Source organism: Chiloscyllium punctatum, chromosome 20 (assembly GCF_047496795.1).
Source record: "Chiloscyllium punctatum isolate Juve2018m chromosome 20, sChiPun1.3, whole genome shotgun sequence".
Taxonomy (NCBI): Eukaryota; Metazoa; Chordata; class Chondrichthyes; order Orectolobiformes; family Hemiscylliidae; genus Chiloscyllium; species Chiloscyllium punctatum.
The window spans coordinates 29,648,612-29,665,436 of record NC_092758.1 but is presented as its reverse complement, the minus strand read 5'-3'; the positions used below and the strand labels follow the sequence as shown (position 1 = coordinate 29,665,436).

At 42.5% G+C, this 16,825-nt stretch overlaps 1 protein-coding gene across 1 annotated transcript in view; it reads right to left on the bottom strand.

The window, feature by feature from the left end:
- Positions 1–16,825, bottom strand: part of LOC140491993 (uncharacterized) — a 118,806-nt gene that overhangs the window by 16,847 nt on the left and 85,134 nt on the right. Inside the window, exons 14-16 of the mRNA XM_072590569.1 lie at positions 8,439–8,553; positions 8,235–8,339; positions 5,187–5,390 (exon numbers count right to left, since the gene is read on the bottom strand). Of these exons, the coding sequence (XP_072446670.1) occupies positions 5,187–5,390; positions 8,235–8,339; positions 8,439–8,553 (424 nt within the window). The remainder of the gene's footprint in view (positions 1–5,186; positions 5,391–8,234; positions 8,340–8,438; positions 8,554–16,825) is intronic.

Here is a 16,825-nt window from a genome sequence, read left to right as displayed (position 1 = left end):
CTAGAGGGCATAGGTTTAGGGTGAGAGGGGAAAGATATAAAAGAAACCTAAGGGGCAACTTTTTCACGAGAGGGTGGTATGTGTATGGAATGAGCTGCCAGAAGATGTGGTGGAGGCTGGTACAATTGCAACATTTAAGAGGCATTTGGATGGGTATATGAATAGGAAGAGTTTCGAGGGATATGGGCCGGGTGCTGACAGGTGGGACTAGATTGGGTTGGGATATCTGGTCGGCATGGACAGGTTGGACTGAAGGGTCTGTTTCCATGCTGTACATCTCTATGAACCTATGTTGACACCTTCGTTCATTATCTCTACCTTTTTTGCCCACTTCTTTGGCTTGGAGACTTTCCCTAACACAGCAAAATCTTTTACTCATCTCCAAAATTCTCCATATACTTCCACCAATCCTTAATTTCTTAACGTCTCTAGATCTTTTTATTAAGAATTATGTTATGGCATTGGCATATTATCAATTCCTCTGTTCTCCTCGCTCAACCTAATTCTGAAGTGGTTACTCTCTTTCTAGATTCACAAGTTCTGCTTGATCTGTTGAGTTTTTTCAGTGATCTGTGTTCTTAATTACAGATTTAATGATGTTGAACTCCTTTGCTGGAGTTCTCGTGGTTCACCAAAGATAACTGCAGTTTAAATATGTTCATATTGCTTCGCATGACAGAACACAAAATTCCACTACAATGGTATTACATTTGGGGATAATCAGCTGTGGGCAGAGGTTTCCAGTATGGTATATTCTATAATCTTTAACAATACAATCCAATTTCGACACAAGGGCCTAAAAGAGACTTTGCATCCTCAATTTGCTTGTACAATGAATCTAATGCCAGTTTAAGGAGCAAGTAATGGAAACATACTGATCACTTGTAATCAGTATGGCAGACAATGTTGAATGGTGAATTTCAAGCCACCTTTATACAGGCAAAGGGCAATCCGATGTTCTAGGCCATAATGGTTTATTTACTAAATTATTGGTAGCAAAAAAGATTTCTATCTACTAAAATTGTAGAGTTCTTGGATGAAGGAAAAATAAGACTGGCGTACAGTGCATTTACGGTCAAAACTGCTGATTATAAAAAAAATCTAATGTTGCTGTCACCCATGAGGGTAAAACACAATACCCTCTAATCACTGGATGAGAGAGAGAGAGAGAGAGCTATAATGGCTTCATTGATGATGTAGTGACATCATGTTTGTTAAAAAAACGCTCTTGAGTTTCTCAGTACACAAAATATATGCAGTTCACTGAGAGTTGGCAATGGTTTTCATGGTTATAACCACAACTGAGTTGAAAATATATTTATGGCTCATGATTTTTCTTTTTCTTAGATTAAAATCTGAATTAACTGTTCAACAGCCTGTGTGATAGAAAGATTTACAGACTGTCTTAGCTTTGTCTGCAGTTTATAACAGTCTAACACTATTGAAGCAGAATGTTTCTTGGCATAAATCTGTATTTATCATGATTAGGCTGCAGGCACAGCACATATCAGCTTTATTTTGCTTGAATTTGTATAGAGAGTAGTTCAGTTCTGCGTGATTGTAGACATAAGTTCAACATTAATGCTTTAACAATGTACTGCTATAACATAACACAAGTTACAAACCATCATAAGAATGAGAATTATATTATGGAGCAGACCAGGCCCCCTCAAAAACATATTGAGAAGGTAGTCTAGACCCTCTCGTTTTCTTATTTTAAAAGCAATTGCCAGACATTTTATTCTGGATGCAATTTAATTGGTCAAACTACCAGACTCGAAGCAAAACATACTTTTTTTAAATAGACCATAGTTAAAATGCAACAGAAGAATAAAAAAAGGAAAGAATTTCCTTAGCTGTAACTCTATTACAAAATGTAACAGAATAAAGATTATCTTACTACTAAACAGTAACTGTTCCAATATAATAACATCCCATAAATACCCCCTTGACAAAAGGTAAGTTCAGAAAAACAGATTGTCTCGCATGCAACCTCAGCAACAGGAAGAGAACTCCCAGCTTTTAGCTGTAATTGAGAGAGGGAAAAACAGCTTTCACTTCTTCAAGAACCCAGCAGGAACTGAGAACTAGAACTAAAAATCCTGGTTCTGCTTGACCACACCCATTCAGGCTGCTTGAATTGTTCCAGCTTAAAAAAAAACTTCAAGGCCTCACAAACTATTTACTCTGGCTTTGCTTAGACTGCTCACTAATTCTGTCTTAAAATTTCTCTTAAAAAAAGGACAAAATATATCTCTTAAAGATATTATATCATCACCATTATTCCTAAGAATCATGTACGTCTGTAAGGAGCCTTAGTCCACAAGAAGCTACAGGTATCCCTCTCAACCAGAGAGGCAATTAGTTCTACATAGCTTAAGGGTAACCCCTCCATAAACATTGGGTACTTCTGATGTGGCAGGCTTCCAACAACTACCACAGCTGGTACTGGGATTGAACCTGCACTGTTGGCTTTAATTTGCACCACATTCTAGTCATCCAGCTAACTGATTCACATTCGAAGAATAATTATGTCATGGAAACACATGGTATTTGTCTGTTTGGCAGGAAGAAGTGATCCAAAATGCCCTTGAAAATAATGATAATGCACAAGTCCTATGAGACTCGCAGAAACTCATTGAGATGCCCATAGGAATTAAAAATTAACTTACATTTTCATACACATAGTGGTACAAATTTAGAATGATTAGATAATTTTTTTTGAGATAGGAAGGCTGTGTTCCAAGCTGGTTCTACAGTTGGATGACAATCACTCAAACATAAGTCATGTCCACATGGGATAGAAGCCTATAACAATCAGCCAATATCAGAGTAGAATGGTTTGAATACAGAGAGCTCTGAGAGCCATGGAGGGAAATGAAACAGTTACAGGATAACGGGTTCATATAAACATGATGTGCTGTCATGGTCAGTAAAAGCAAGTATAGAATTTGTTGCACAGCCCTCATTTTCCCTTCAAAACCTTTCAATTTATGTTGCCATGAACCATGACACTTTAAAAAAGGAGTGTGAGCATCTCTGGCTAAACCAGAATTATTGTCCATCTCCAGCTGATCGAAGGGTGAGATTTGGGAAGGGCAGATCGGAAACTAGATGGAGGGGAGAAGTTCTTGCAGAGGATGTCAGAGACTTTGATGGGGATGAAGGTCACTAGGGACCTTCAGAGCCTGAGGGTGAGCATGGTGGGGGTGGAGATCAGAGGCCTTCTGGCAGCGGATTTTGAGAACTGGGTGTGAGGAGAGGATGGGGTAATTGAGGATCACAGATGTGTCTATCACAGACTGGAAGGGATGGATTGGTGGAGTCAGAGGGAAATGGACTCCTCTGGGAAGATCAGAAACCTGAAGTGTGGAGAGAAGGTGAGGGGAACTGCTTGTCTGTGGTAAGCATGGTGTACTGTTGGAAGCAGAGAGGTAGGTTGGAAGAAATCAAAGGCCTCATGAGAGGGGACAATATGAAGATTTGTGTGGAAGGGGGAGGGTGGGTGAAGCACGAAGTAATGAGAAGGCTTGTGGAGGAAGGATGGAGGAGCACTCCATTGGGAAATTTCTGTAAGCTGTTATGGTGGTTCAAGGAAGGAGATGGAAAGGAACTCACTTCAAGGATCCACCAACTTCTCACCTGGATATTGCTGCTATGTTTTCTAAAGCTTAGAAAATGCTGTTATTTTCTGCATTATGTGGAATTGTATGAAAATAACTTGAAATTGTGTGGGAATTATTTATAGATATTGCTTGATTAGTTCATATATCACTTACCAAATAAATAAGGCAAATCATTTATAATTAATATCACCACACCAATATGTTCATTAAATTGTCGATTGAACAACTTGACAAGTGAAGGGGGATTACAGTATCTACTTTCTATAACAAGTGGTTACATTGTTTTGATTTCAATACACATTATTGTGGGCCTAGATACTGGCAGTAAAGGGAAGCTCCTGAATTATTTAATTGCCTTTTCTTTTGTGGCAGTATTGACAGATATCAAAAATATAGCGTAAACATAACTCTCTGCTGAATAATGAAAATGCCTTATCTACAAACACAAAACAGCAGCAGCCTGATACCTGTTGCCAAATCCGATTTATTGAACAATATAGGTACAGCGAAGGGAATCTATGATATAGTGATAGATGTTATTGAAATGGCGGTGAAAAAAAAATGAGTTGGCCGTTAATTGGGGCATTAGACACTCAGAAAATGAGAGGGTAACAAAGGAAATGGAAGTTGAACAACCCTTGGACGAATAGTCTCAGAAAGTAACTAAAGACGACATGGGACTGAAATTAAATGCTAAATTATACCTTTTGCACATTAGTTTTGGGAGCAATTTTACAAATTACTATAGCATTTCAAAAAGAGAGAACTTGCGCATATACCGTGCTGTATATCATTCAAATAAACTGTACTATTACGCAAATGGTATGAAAACATTGCCGAATTAAAGTTGCAATTATGAATTCAAACACCATGCTAGAACATGTCCCATCTAGTATTGCAAGGTCTTGTTCACAATGACACCAGAGGTCAAAATATAAATAAGGTTGCATAACCTCAGATGTTTGGCACACATACCTACTTAGATGACAGTAAGTGTTATGACATTAACCATCATGTGCATAGATGTTTTATTAACATTTCTGTCCTCGCCTTTTCATTTTTTGTTTAGAAAGAAGGGTTCCACTGAAGGGTTTACACCTCATTTCTTTTCTTACTGTTCAAAAATCTGACTAAATTCTTCCATGATAAGTTGGGTGGCCTGGAAGACTTTATTCCAGATTTGTACAAATGTTGTTTTCTAGCTAGCAACATACAATAACTTAAATGTAACAGACTCAACTACTTTGTTGCTTCACCTAGCAGGAATACAGTGTTCTTCATTTGACAGTTTGATGTAATTCAGTCTTGTGATGAAGGAAGGGGCAAGGGTTTGTGGAGAGTGGTGGGTGTGTGAGTGTGGGGACTAAACAATCTCCCCCTTATCCTCCACAGTGCTGTCTGTCAGTGATCCAATGCTCAGTGAGTTTCCATCTTACTTTAGGTGCATTGGTACAACAGCACTGGAAGACAATAAAGTGCCTCTTGTGACAATCACACTCTCTCTTTTATTTCAATTAACATCCTGAAAATCAAGTAAAATCAGCCCCTGTGCTATCTTACCTGTTGAAAAGGCCTCTGGGAAGTCATTTTTATTTTCAAATCATTCTCAGATGTTGGAAGATGTTGGTGGAAGACAGGCACATCGGTTGATTTACCAATGACTTCAACATATGTGACAGGAAATATCCCTTTCCGATTTGTCCCTGGATATTTTCCTTCATACCAGTTCTCATCTATTCTCCTGAGCAGGACGACTGACTGGTTCTGAAACAAATCATCATTATTTACAGCTTCAGTACAATATATGGACCTTTATAACAGATTTCAATAACTTGATTCATGGCATTTATAGCCAAAGTGATATTCTCTTTCCTCCCCATCTCTTTGTGACCGGTTGTATGCACACCCTAGTCAATTTAACATCTCTGTATTCAAATGCATTCTGCGAAGAAGAGCATTGCACACAAGTGACCTGCTGTGTTTCAGTAAAGTATACTCATACTCCAGTAGACAAAACCACTAAGCTGGATTGGTATTGGACGCAATATTGCAATTCAAGCTATCACTATAACCATGACATTTCCCTCAAAGTACGAAACCCATGTTTAGCTACCATTTGTTTCACAATTTAAGCAGTGAAAACTTAATGGTCATTTAACAGTTTAACATAAATTTAATTATAATTTGACCATATGTGTGCACAATGTCTCATCTTTTCACTTTTGACCAATGATACACTGTCACAATTGTGATGTCTATGTGAGATGGTCTGGTATTTTAAATAGGGTTCTTACTGTGATTAAGGGATAACATATCTGTATACATGGTGCAGCTAGTTATGAAGGACAGGCTGGCAGAACTGCAGTGTATAGAATTGATAGCTATATGTTAATAATGGTCAGGTGGAGGAAATGCTAAGCCATAAGTTTATACATTAGATGTTGAATGGAATTCTACTGCTGCTGATGGCCCAGAGACTCTCATGGATGTCCAGTTTTGAGTTGCCAGAACTGTTCAATGTCTGGCCTATCCAGAATGGTGGTTGTATCTCCACAAGACTATGTGAGGTGCTCATTCCTGTCGTCTAGGATCTACACATCAGATGAGGTCAAGTATGTTTGCCCCTCTTATAATGGACGGCTTTGAGGTATGTAGGGAAGAGGTGTTGGAAATTCTGGAAAGGGTGAAAATAGATAAGTCCCCTGGGCCTGATGGCATTTATCCTAGGATTCTCTGGGAAGCAAGGGAGGAGATTGCAGAGCCATTGGCCTTGATTTTTATGTCCTCGTTGTCTACAGGAATAGTGCCAGAAGACTGGAGGATAGCAAATGTTGTTCCCTTGTTCAAGAAGGGGAGTAGGGATAACCCTAGTAACGTCAGGCCGGTGAGCCTCACTTCTGTTGTGGGGAAAGTCTTAGAGAGAATTGTAAGGGATAGGATTTATTAACATTTGGATAGGAATAATGTGATCAAGGATAGCCAGCATGGTTTTGTGAAGGGCAGATCATGAATTCTTATTGAATTCTTTGAGAAGGTGACTAAGGAGGTGGACGAGGGTAAAGCGGTAGATGTGGTGTATATGGATTTTAGTAAGGCGTTTGATAAGGTTCCCCATGGTAGGCTACTGCAAAAAATATGGAGGTATGACATTGAGGGTGAGTTGGAGGTTTGGATTAGGAATTGGCTGGCTGGAAGAAGACAGAGGGTAGTAGTTGATGGTAAAGGTTCATCTTGGAGTGCAGTTACTAGCAATGTTCCGCAAGGATCTGTTTTGGGACCTTTGCTGTTTGTCATTTTTATAAATGACCTGGAGGAGGGGCTAGAAGGTTGGGTGAGCAAGTTTGCGGATGATACGAAAGTCGGTGGAGTTGTTGACAGTGAGGAAGGATGTGTCAGGTTACAGCGGGATATAGATAAGCTGCAGAGATGGGCAGAAATGTGGCAAATGGAGTTCAATGTGGGTAAGTGTGAGGTGATTCACTTTGGTATGAGGAACAAAAAGATGGGGTACTGGGCTAATGGTCAGATACTTGGTAGTGTGGATGAGCAGATGGATCTTGGTGTCCATGTACACAGATCTCTGAAAGTTTCCACCCAGGTAAATAGTGCGGTGAAGAAGGCATATGGCGTACTGGCTTTTATTGGTAGAGGAATTGAGTTCTGGAGTCCTGAAGTCATGTTTCAGTTGTATAAGACTCTGGTGCGGCCGCATCTGGAGTATTGTGTGCAGTTTTGGTCGCCATACTATAGGAAGGATGTGGAGGCACTGGGTGCAGAGGAGGTTTACCAGGATGTTGCCTGGCATGGTAGGAAGATCGTATGAGGAAAGGCTGAGGCACTTGGGGCTGTTTTCATTGGAGAAAAGAAGGTTTAGGGGTGACTTGCTAGAGGTGTACAAGATGATTAGGGGTTTAGATAGGGTTGACCATGAGAACTTTTTTCCACATATGGAGTCAGCTATTACGAGGGGGCATAGCTTTAAATTGGGGTAGTAGGTATAGGACAGATGTTAGGGGTAGATTCTTTACTCAGCGAGTCATGAGTTCATGGAATGCCCTGCCAGTAACAATGGTGGACTCTCCCTCTTTATGGGCATTTAAACGGGCATTGGATAGACATATGGAGGATAGTGGGCTAGTGTAGGTTAGGTGGGCTTGGATCGGCGCAACATCGAGGACCAAAGGGCCTGTACTGCGCTGTATTTTTCTATGTTCTATGTTCTATGTTCTTATTGGTTCCCTTATCAACTGTCACAGATATAAGTTAGTAGCCATGTCCTTTTAGAAATAGGCCAGCTCTACCAGTAGAGGTGTTACTGAGCCACTCTTTGTGATGGACATTGAAGTTACCCACCCAGAGTACATTCTGTGTCCTTACCACCTTCATTTCTTCCTCCAAGTGGTATTAAACGTAACAGAATAATGATTCATTAGCTGAGGGTGGGCAGTAGGTGCTCATCTACTGGAGATAAGGACAGATTTCCTTCCCTAAAGTGCATTTATGAAACTGCTGCATTTTTAATGTCTTCATTTATATCAGTTTAATTTCATAAAACTTTATAAAATAATCAAGACCTTTGGTTAAAAGCTTGATCAACATGGAGTTTACCTTTTCCAACGGCAGTTCTATGTTAGTCAAGGCAGCAAATCTGAATCTAGCAATGGCAATTTCATCAAGTGCCTTTTGTTCATCTCTCTGTGGGTCAGAAGCAGACTGACAAAAAAATGTTGCAATCAGTAATATCTTAATAAGAATAAAGCCTGTTACTGAAATTTGTTTTCAAAAAAATGAATGCATTAAATTTTCTCCAACCTCTACGTAGCAAATTGGGATTAAGCCACTCTTTCCATTACATTGCCCTTCATACCAGTTGTGATCCCTCTGTCTGTGGATGAAGATGATGTCTCCCTTTCTGACAGGCAATTCTCTGTGGAAATATTATTGAGTTTCATGTGATTGTGCAACTGACCCTCAAAAATTATCATGTTACCACATCAAAAGAGTACATTATTTAGAGATGGACTCTCTCAGATGTGTTTGCCAGCAATTAAAGAATGAAACTATTTCAATATAACTTCCCTAATGTGAAAAGCTTGTGTGCTGTCCTGGAATGTTATTATGTGATCCAAAGAAAAGCAAAATGGCCATATATCTGATTAAAATGTGTGGATGGGTGGCCAAAGTCTGATTTTATAGGTAGTCTTAGGGGCTCTTGCAGAGTATTAACAGAGCTAAAACTGTTCAATGTTATTCCATATAGGGCCTCTGCAGTTACCCTAAGAGAGTGAAGGTATTTTCATTTTATTTCTACAGAGCAGGTATGAACAAAGGTGAGGGAATTGAAAAACTAATAAAAATATTATGTTCTGAACTAAACATCAGCCCTTTTGGAGAGTTGAAAAGAATTGATAAATGAGGTATTCATAGAATCCCTACAGTGTGAAACAGGCCATTCGGCCCAACAAGTTCATACCGACCCTTCGAAGAGTATCCCACCCAGACGCTTTCCCCAATTCTATTACTTTACATTTCCCTTGACTAATACACCAAGACAGAAGTGGATACTACAGATACTGAAGATTAGAGTCAAGATTAGAGTGGTGCTGGAAAAGCTCAGGAGGTCAGGCAGCATCCGAGGAGCAGGAAAATCGACATTTCGGCCAAAACTGACACATCCCTGAACACTATGGGCAATTTAACATGGCCAATTCACCTAGCATGCATATCTTTGGACTGTGGGAGGAAACCTGGAGGAATCCCATGCAGACACGAGGAGAATGTGTAAACTCCACATAGACAGTCATCCAAGGGTGGAATCAATCCTGACCCTGGCACTGTGAGGCAGTAGTGCTAACCACTGAGTCACCGTTCTTTGTCTCTTTTCTGCTGTACATTCAGGATCAATCAATGGCAGTGGAAAAATTTATTTTTTAGTTACATGAAGATGCATAAAATTCTTATTCTCTTTAACTTTAATCTAATCGGTTAAAATATTACCTCAATGATGACAGTGCAGATCAAATTTAATAAACAATTGTTTTATATACTTTGGGTTAAGTTATTCCAGTTGCTGAGCCACATGGGCATTGGTAAGAAAGTTAGGCAATAAGGAGCTTCCAGACATCGAGAACAAAATGCTCTATTTTCCAACCAAGTGTTGAACAGTGAGACAAGATTTTCACTAGTGAGCAATGAGAGGTCCATTTGCATGTGTTAGTATTAGCATGTGCCTCATTATTAATGTCACCTCGCTTTATTGATAAGCATATATCCATGGCTGTCTGCATTCAGTGTATTTTACCAGTGACAAGGAAGGTGGTCGATCTATCCTGAGTCTAACTGAATCTCTACCGCAATCTCAATTATTTGCCATTTAAGTGCCTTTTTCCTTTGTTGCTGGATCTTTACCACTGGTTGGTCAACTGGGATGGGCACCCAGTAAAACCAGACAGCATCCCTGCAGACTTGGTTGGGGGTAACTCCAGATCAGACATTCTCTGACCCATGGAGGGGTATGGGTTGACCTTTCTTGGTAAATATCTTCACAACATCCTGGTCATCTGCCCAACCTTGCCTGGACCTGCCTCATTGGCCCCAGTGAGCCCTGAAACTCACTCCTGTTTTCCATGTTTCCTTGATGGCCACACATCTGAGGTTTTCTGTGATCCAAGCAGTGTTCACCACTTCCAGAGGTGCTGCTGGGGACCAAAGAGCTACTGAATGTCTAATTGGCAGATTTTGGAGCCTGGATATTCTTTCTCAGCTGGGTCCACAGTTTTACATTAAACAATGTAAAATTTGGGTTTGAGTTGCAAGGACAGCAGAGCAGGACTTGTCCTTGACTTCCTGGCTGTGGCATAGAGTCATCACTTCTACATAAAATCACAGTCTGTGTCTCTGGTCTTTCCTTGATTCTAATTGGTTTCAGTGAGCTCATTGTTCAGTCATGTGAACACAGATAAAAATAGAAGAATGCCTGAAACATTTGCCTTAGGCTCAATTCTGGTTTCTCCAAAATGGATATGATATCCTTGCATGAACTTTTTGAGGGATTGTAGAGTGGATGCTCTAACTACTATTTTGACAGGAGCATGAGATCCCCACTCTGGTGTAAATCTTAGCAGCAGACCTCTCTTTGGCCAACTCAACAGTCCTATACCTCCCCACCTATACCAGTTTCTGGCCCTTTGCCCACTAATCAACTTGAAGGGTGGCTTCTGCCTCTTTCTGAGAGATAGCCCTTCCTTTGAAAGCAGCTGACCAATTAAATTGCCGGCTGTTCTCTTCTTGCTGTGAGCCCACCAGAAATGGTAACTCCAGGGTGCCCAAAGAGGAGTTGCCACACACCAGGGCTTTTAAATCAGGGTGACAGCTTCTGGCAAGGGTAGGATGGAGGGGGTGTGGGGGTGGAGATGATGGGGTCATGAGCGTAGGGTGAAGGGTGATGGAGGTATTGGAGGCAGCATCCAATGCGCATGGAAGTCCTGAACAGCAGGTAGCCCCTGCCCTGAAACAGAGCGTCCAGGTGAAACCTGCTAAGTCTGACACTTGACGTTGAGTGTCCCCACTTCTAGCAAAAATAAAACTCCATCCTGTGCTGGAGGAGCCCTTTGCCTGGTAATTTGGGCCTCAATTTGTCCACGGTCAGCCTGGCACCTCTCTCGACGGTAGTAAAATATCCATGGGGAGGAAAGGTAATCCACAATGGTCTGCTATAATTTGATATCTAGCCCACCCATCCAGTTCTATCCCATCTTCAGGGCATAAAACAATCAGGGAACTAAACAATCAGTACTTACTAATAGATCAATTCCAGCAACTTTATCAACAAACTAAATCTTTAGAACATTTTTATAAGGCTTACTGTTACATTAATCATTGCTGATGAACATTTAAAACTCTAAGTTTGTGCCAAAATAAACTTCTGATCTGATTTTTACCTCTCATCTGGTCAGTCCTCTTTCAATTTGTTTTAATCTCCTGAAGGAATGGACTCAAACCTAAAATATTGCGTCAGCTTGGAATTTGGATTGAAGCATTTGGTTTATTCACTGTTTCAAGATCAGCTTTTAACAGGAGTAGACAAATCACAATATCAGGCAAACAATCGATGGGTTTCTACTGACCACTGTTTTGGGGATTTCCAGCACAAGGACTGCAGAAGTTCAAAGCAAAAGCTCACCAATATCTCCTCAGGGCAGCTATTGATGGACAATGGGTAGAACTTTGTGCTTTATAGATAGCAGGAGTTGCATTGAATAGGGAAGGAGGATGGCACATGGGGACGTGCCACCTCCCATCTCCACTCTTAGTCTACGAGGTCTGTAACCAGCCTTCCTCTCCCACTGTCAGTTCAGGTTTTTACATAGCTGGTTAATGCCTAGCCCAGGGTGGTATCCTGCAGCCACTGGTACTAACTCAGTGGAGGGCAGGAGAGGCTTGCCATATGGGGAATATGATAAGCAAAGACTGGAATGTTTTCTTTCAGGCTCCTGAGGCAATGTGAATATTGACTGGTGGATCCATTTAAACATCGAAAATAAGAACAGAAGTAGGCCATTTGATCCTTCCAGCTTGCTCCGCCATTAAATGTGATCAAGGCTGGTCATCCAAGTTAGTAAGGTAAAAACAATAACTGCAGATGCTGGAAACCAAATACTGGATTCGTGGTGCTGGAAGAGCACAGCAGTTCAGGCAGCATCCAATGAGTAGCGAAATCGACATTTTGGGCAAAAGCCCTTCATCAGGAATAAAGGCAGTGAGCCTGAAGCGTGGAGAGATAAGCTAGAGGAGGGTGGGGGTGGGGAGAGAGTAGCATAGCGTACAATGGGTGAGTGGGGGAGGAGATGAAGGTGATAGGTCAAGGAGGAGAGGGTGGAGTGGATAGATGGAAAAGGAGATAGGCAGGTCGGACAAGTCAAGGAGACAGTGCTGAGCTGGAAGTTTGAAACTAGGATGAGGTGGAGGAAGGGGAAATGAGGAAGCTGTTGAAGTCCACATTGATGCCCTGGGGTTGAAGTGTTCCGAGGTGGAAGATGAGGCGTTCTTCCTCCAGGCATCTGGTGGTGAGGGAGCGGCGGTGAAGGAGGCCCAGGACCTCCATGTCCTCGGCAGAGTGGGAGGGGGAGTTGAAATGTTGGGCCACAGGGCGGTTTGGTTGATTGGTGCGGGTGTCTCGGAGATGTTCCCTAAAGCGCTCTGCTATGAGGCGTCCAGTCTCCCCAGTGTAGAGGAGACCACATCGGGAGCAACGGATACAATAAATGATAATAGTGGATGTGGAAGGCTCCTTTAGGGCCTTGGATAGAGATGAGGGAGGAGGTGTGGGCACAGGTTTTACAGTTCCTGCGGTGGCAGGGGAAAGTGCCAGAATGGGAGGGTGGGTCGTAGGGGGGTGTGGACCTGACCAGGTAGTCACGGAGGGAACGGTCTTTGCGGAAGGCGGAAAGGGGTGGGGAGGGAAATATATCCCTGGTGGTGGGGTCTTTTTGGAGGTGGCGGAAATGTTGGCAGATGATTTGGTTTATGCGAAGGTTTGTAGGGTGGAAGGTGAGCACCAGGGGCGTTCTGTCCTTGTTACGGTTGGAGGGGTGGGGTCTGAGGGCGGAGGTGCGGGATGTGGACGAGATGCGTCGGAGGGCATCTTTAACCACGTGGGAAGGGAAATTGCGGTCTCTAAAGAAGGAGGCCATCTGGTGTGTTCTATGGTGGAACTAGTCTTCCTGAGAGCAGATACGGCGGAGGCGGAGAAATATTCCCAATTTACTTTTGCCTGAAACGTCGATTTCGCTGCTCGTTGGATGCTGCCTGAACTGCTGTGCTCTTCCAGCACCACTAATCCAGCATCCAAATTAGTAACCTGCTCCCACTTATGTCTCATAATATTTAACGCCTTAGCCCTAAGAGCTGTATCTTTCCAATTCTTGAAAACATTCAATGTTTTGGCCTCAAACACTTCCTGTGGCAATGAATTCCACAGGCTCACCATTCTGTGGTTGAAAAAGTTTCTCCTCACCTCAGTCCTAAATGGCCTACCCTGTATGCTTAGACAGTGACCCCTGGTCTGAACTTCTCGGTTATTGAGAACATCCTTCATGCATTTAGTCTGTCTTGTCCCTTTAGGATTTTATAGGTTTCTATGAGATACTGCCTCATTCTTCAAAACTCCAATGAATAAAGTCTTAACCAATCCAATCTTTCTTCATATGTCAGTCCAACTATCCCAGGAATCAGTCTGTTAAATCTTTGTGACACTCTCTGCAGAGCCAAGAACATCCTTCCTCACATAAAGCTGACTAATGCTGCACACAATACTCCAGGTGTGGTCTCACCAAGGCCCCAGTTGCACTAAGACATCCTTACTCCTACATTTAAATCCTCTTGCTAAAAAGGTCAACACACTACTTCTTCCTTCACTATCTGCTGCATCTACTTGCTTACTTTTAGCAATTGGTGTACACCCAGGCCTCATTGCACATCCCCCTGTCCCAATGTGTTGTCATCAGGTAATAAATTGCCTTTTTTATCTAACAAATTAAATAAGCTCCCATTTATCCACATTATATCTCATCTGCTGTACACATGCCCACTCACTCAATTTGTTCAAATCATCCAAGTTCAAAGAGTCTAACTTCCTGATCAAGGGACCTAGTATTGGGGAGCAGGGCTCTGTTGAAAAGTACTTCTACTCAACCCCACCCTAATCCAATCCCACCCCCTTATAGGTCTTTTGAAAAGCAAATTCCAAAGCCAATAACGATTATCGTGTTATTGTATTGGCGAGCCACCACTCCCCGGACAGAGCATAGCTTACGGTGAAATACCATCCCTACTGTCTGCTGTGTGAGTTCACATCCACCATCCTGACAACAGTCTACAGCCCACCCCTATGTGGATGTGAAGAATGTCCTGGATGAAATTTACACCACCACAAAAACTCTGAAATTCCCCAAGGTCGTGTTTATCGTGGTCGGTAACTCAACTAGGCCAACCTCAAGAGGGTGCTGCCAAAGTACCACCAACACACTTACTGCCCCACCAGAGAACTGAACAGCCTGGACCACTGCTACATAACTATTAAAGACGCCTACCACTCCATTCCCCACCCACACTTCAGAAAATCAGATCACAACACTGTGTTCCCCCCTGCCAGTTTACAAGCAGAAGGTGAAATAGGAGGATTCTTCACAGAAGGAAATACAATGCTGGTCCAAGGCAGTGGAATAGTCTCCGAATTGCTTGGAATCGGTATACTGGACCGTGTTAAAGTACTCAGCAGAAAACCTAAACAAATACGTCACCACTGTCACGGACTTCATTAGCAAGTGCATAGAGGACTGCATGACAAACTAGTCAATCCGGGTTTTCCCCAACCAGAACCCTGGATGAACCAGGAAATCCACTCTTTACTGAACATCACACATGTAGCAGTCAAGTCGGATGATCCAGACTTCACAGGAAATTCAGATATAACCTCAGCAAAGCCATCAGAGATGCCAAAAAGCTGTACTGGACCAAGTTAGAGGCCCAAACAAACCAGTGGACTTCTGGTCCTGTGGCTAGGCCTAAATAACATAACAGGATACAAAATGAAGCAGAACAAGATAGCAGACAAAAACACATCCCTTCCTGATGCGCTTAATGCTTCCTATTCTCAGTTCGAGCAGAATGTCAGTGGGGCGGTTTCACCTGCCCCAACAGCCTCAGATGCACCTGTTCCCCTCTGTCACCGCTGTAGACATTGGACTGGTCTTCCTGGGAGTCAACCCAAGGGAAGCAACAGGCCCATACGGAGTCCCCGGCCGTGCACTCAGATCCTGTGTGGACCAGCCAGTGAAGGTATTCGCTGACATCTTCAACCTCTCCTTGCTGCAATGTGAAGTCCCCACCTGCTTCAAGGAGACCACCATCATCCCAATACCAAAGAAAACACATCAACAACTACGGTCCGGTGGCACTGACATCCATAATCATGAAGTGCTTCGAGAGACTGGTCATGGCCTACCTCACCTCAAGCCTCCCAGCCTGTCTCATTCCCCTGCAATTGTCTATCAATACAACAGGTCCACAGGGGACGCCATTTCCTTAGCCTGCTCTCATCTCTGGAACATCTGGACAACAAGGACACCTACGTTAGACTCCTGCTCATCATCTACAGCTTTGCCTTCAACACCATTTTCCCCTCTAGACTGATCTCAAAACTCTGCCCTCTGCAACTGGATCGTAAGCTTTCTAACCCACAGACCGCTATCAGTGAGGATAGACAACTGCACTTCCTCCATGATAACACTCAACACTGGAGCCCTTCTGGGATGTGTTCTCTGCCCCCTAATGCACTTCCTCTATACCCATGACTGTGTAGGCAAATTCCAAATAAATGCCACCTGCAAGTCTGCTGACGATATCACTGTGTTAGGCTGGATATGAAACAACAATGAGTCAGAATACAGAGAGGAAGTAGAGGGCTTAGTATTATGCTGCAGAGATAACAACCTCTCTCTTAATGCTGGCAAAACTAAAGAATTGATCATTGACTTCAGAAAGAAAGGAGGAGAACATGACCCCATCTACATCGGAGTAGATGTTGAGAGTGTCAAATTCACAGGAGTGTCAATAACTGAAAGCCTGTCCTGGATTTCCCAAGGAGATGTGACAGTCTAGAAGGCACAATAACACCTCTTGTTCCCCAGGCAGCTCAGGAAATTTGGTATGTCCATAAGGACCCTCACCAACATTTACAGATGAACCATAGGAAGCATTCTATCTGGCTGCATAATGGCCTAATATGACAACTGATCTGCCCAGGACTACAAAAAGTTGTGTGTACAGCCTAGACCATCACAGAAACCAAACCCCCACCCACATCCCCCCCATTACATGGGCTCCATTTACACTTTTTGTTGCCATGGAGAGGTTGCTAACATCATCAAAGACCCATCCTGCCCTGGTAATGCCCTCCTACCACCTCTTCCGTTAGGCAGAAGACACAGAAGCTTGGACAATGTTCAAGAACAGCTTCTTTACTGCCACTATTAAACTGATGAATAGACTTTCTAACTTCAAGTAATGCTGATCTTGTTAATGTTGATATTACCTCATGCACGTGTGCAGTGTCACCTGTGTATGTCACTCTGTCTAAGATCTTTGCACCCTATGATCTGTATTTCCTTGCTTACTATGATCTGCCTGTACTTTTCACA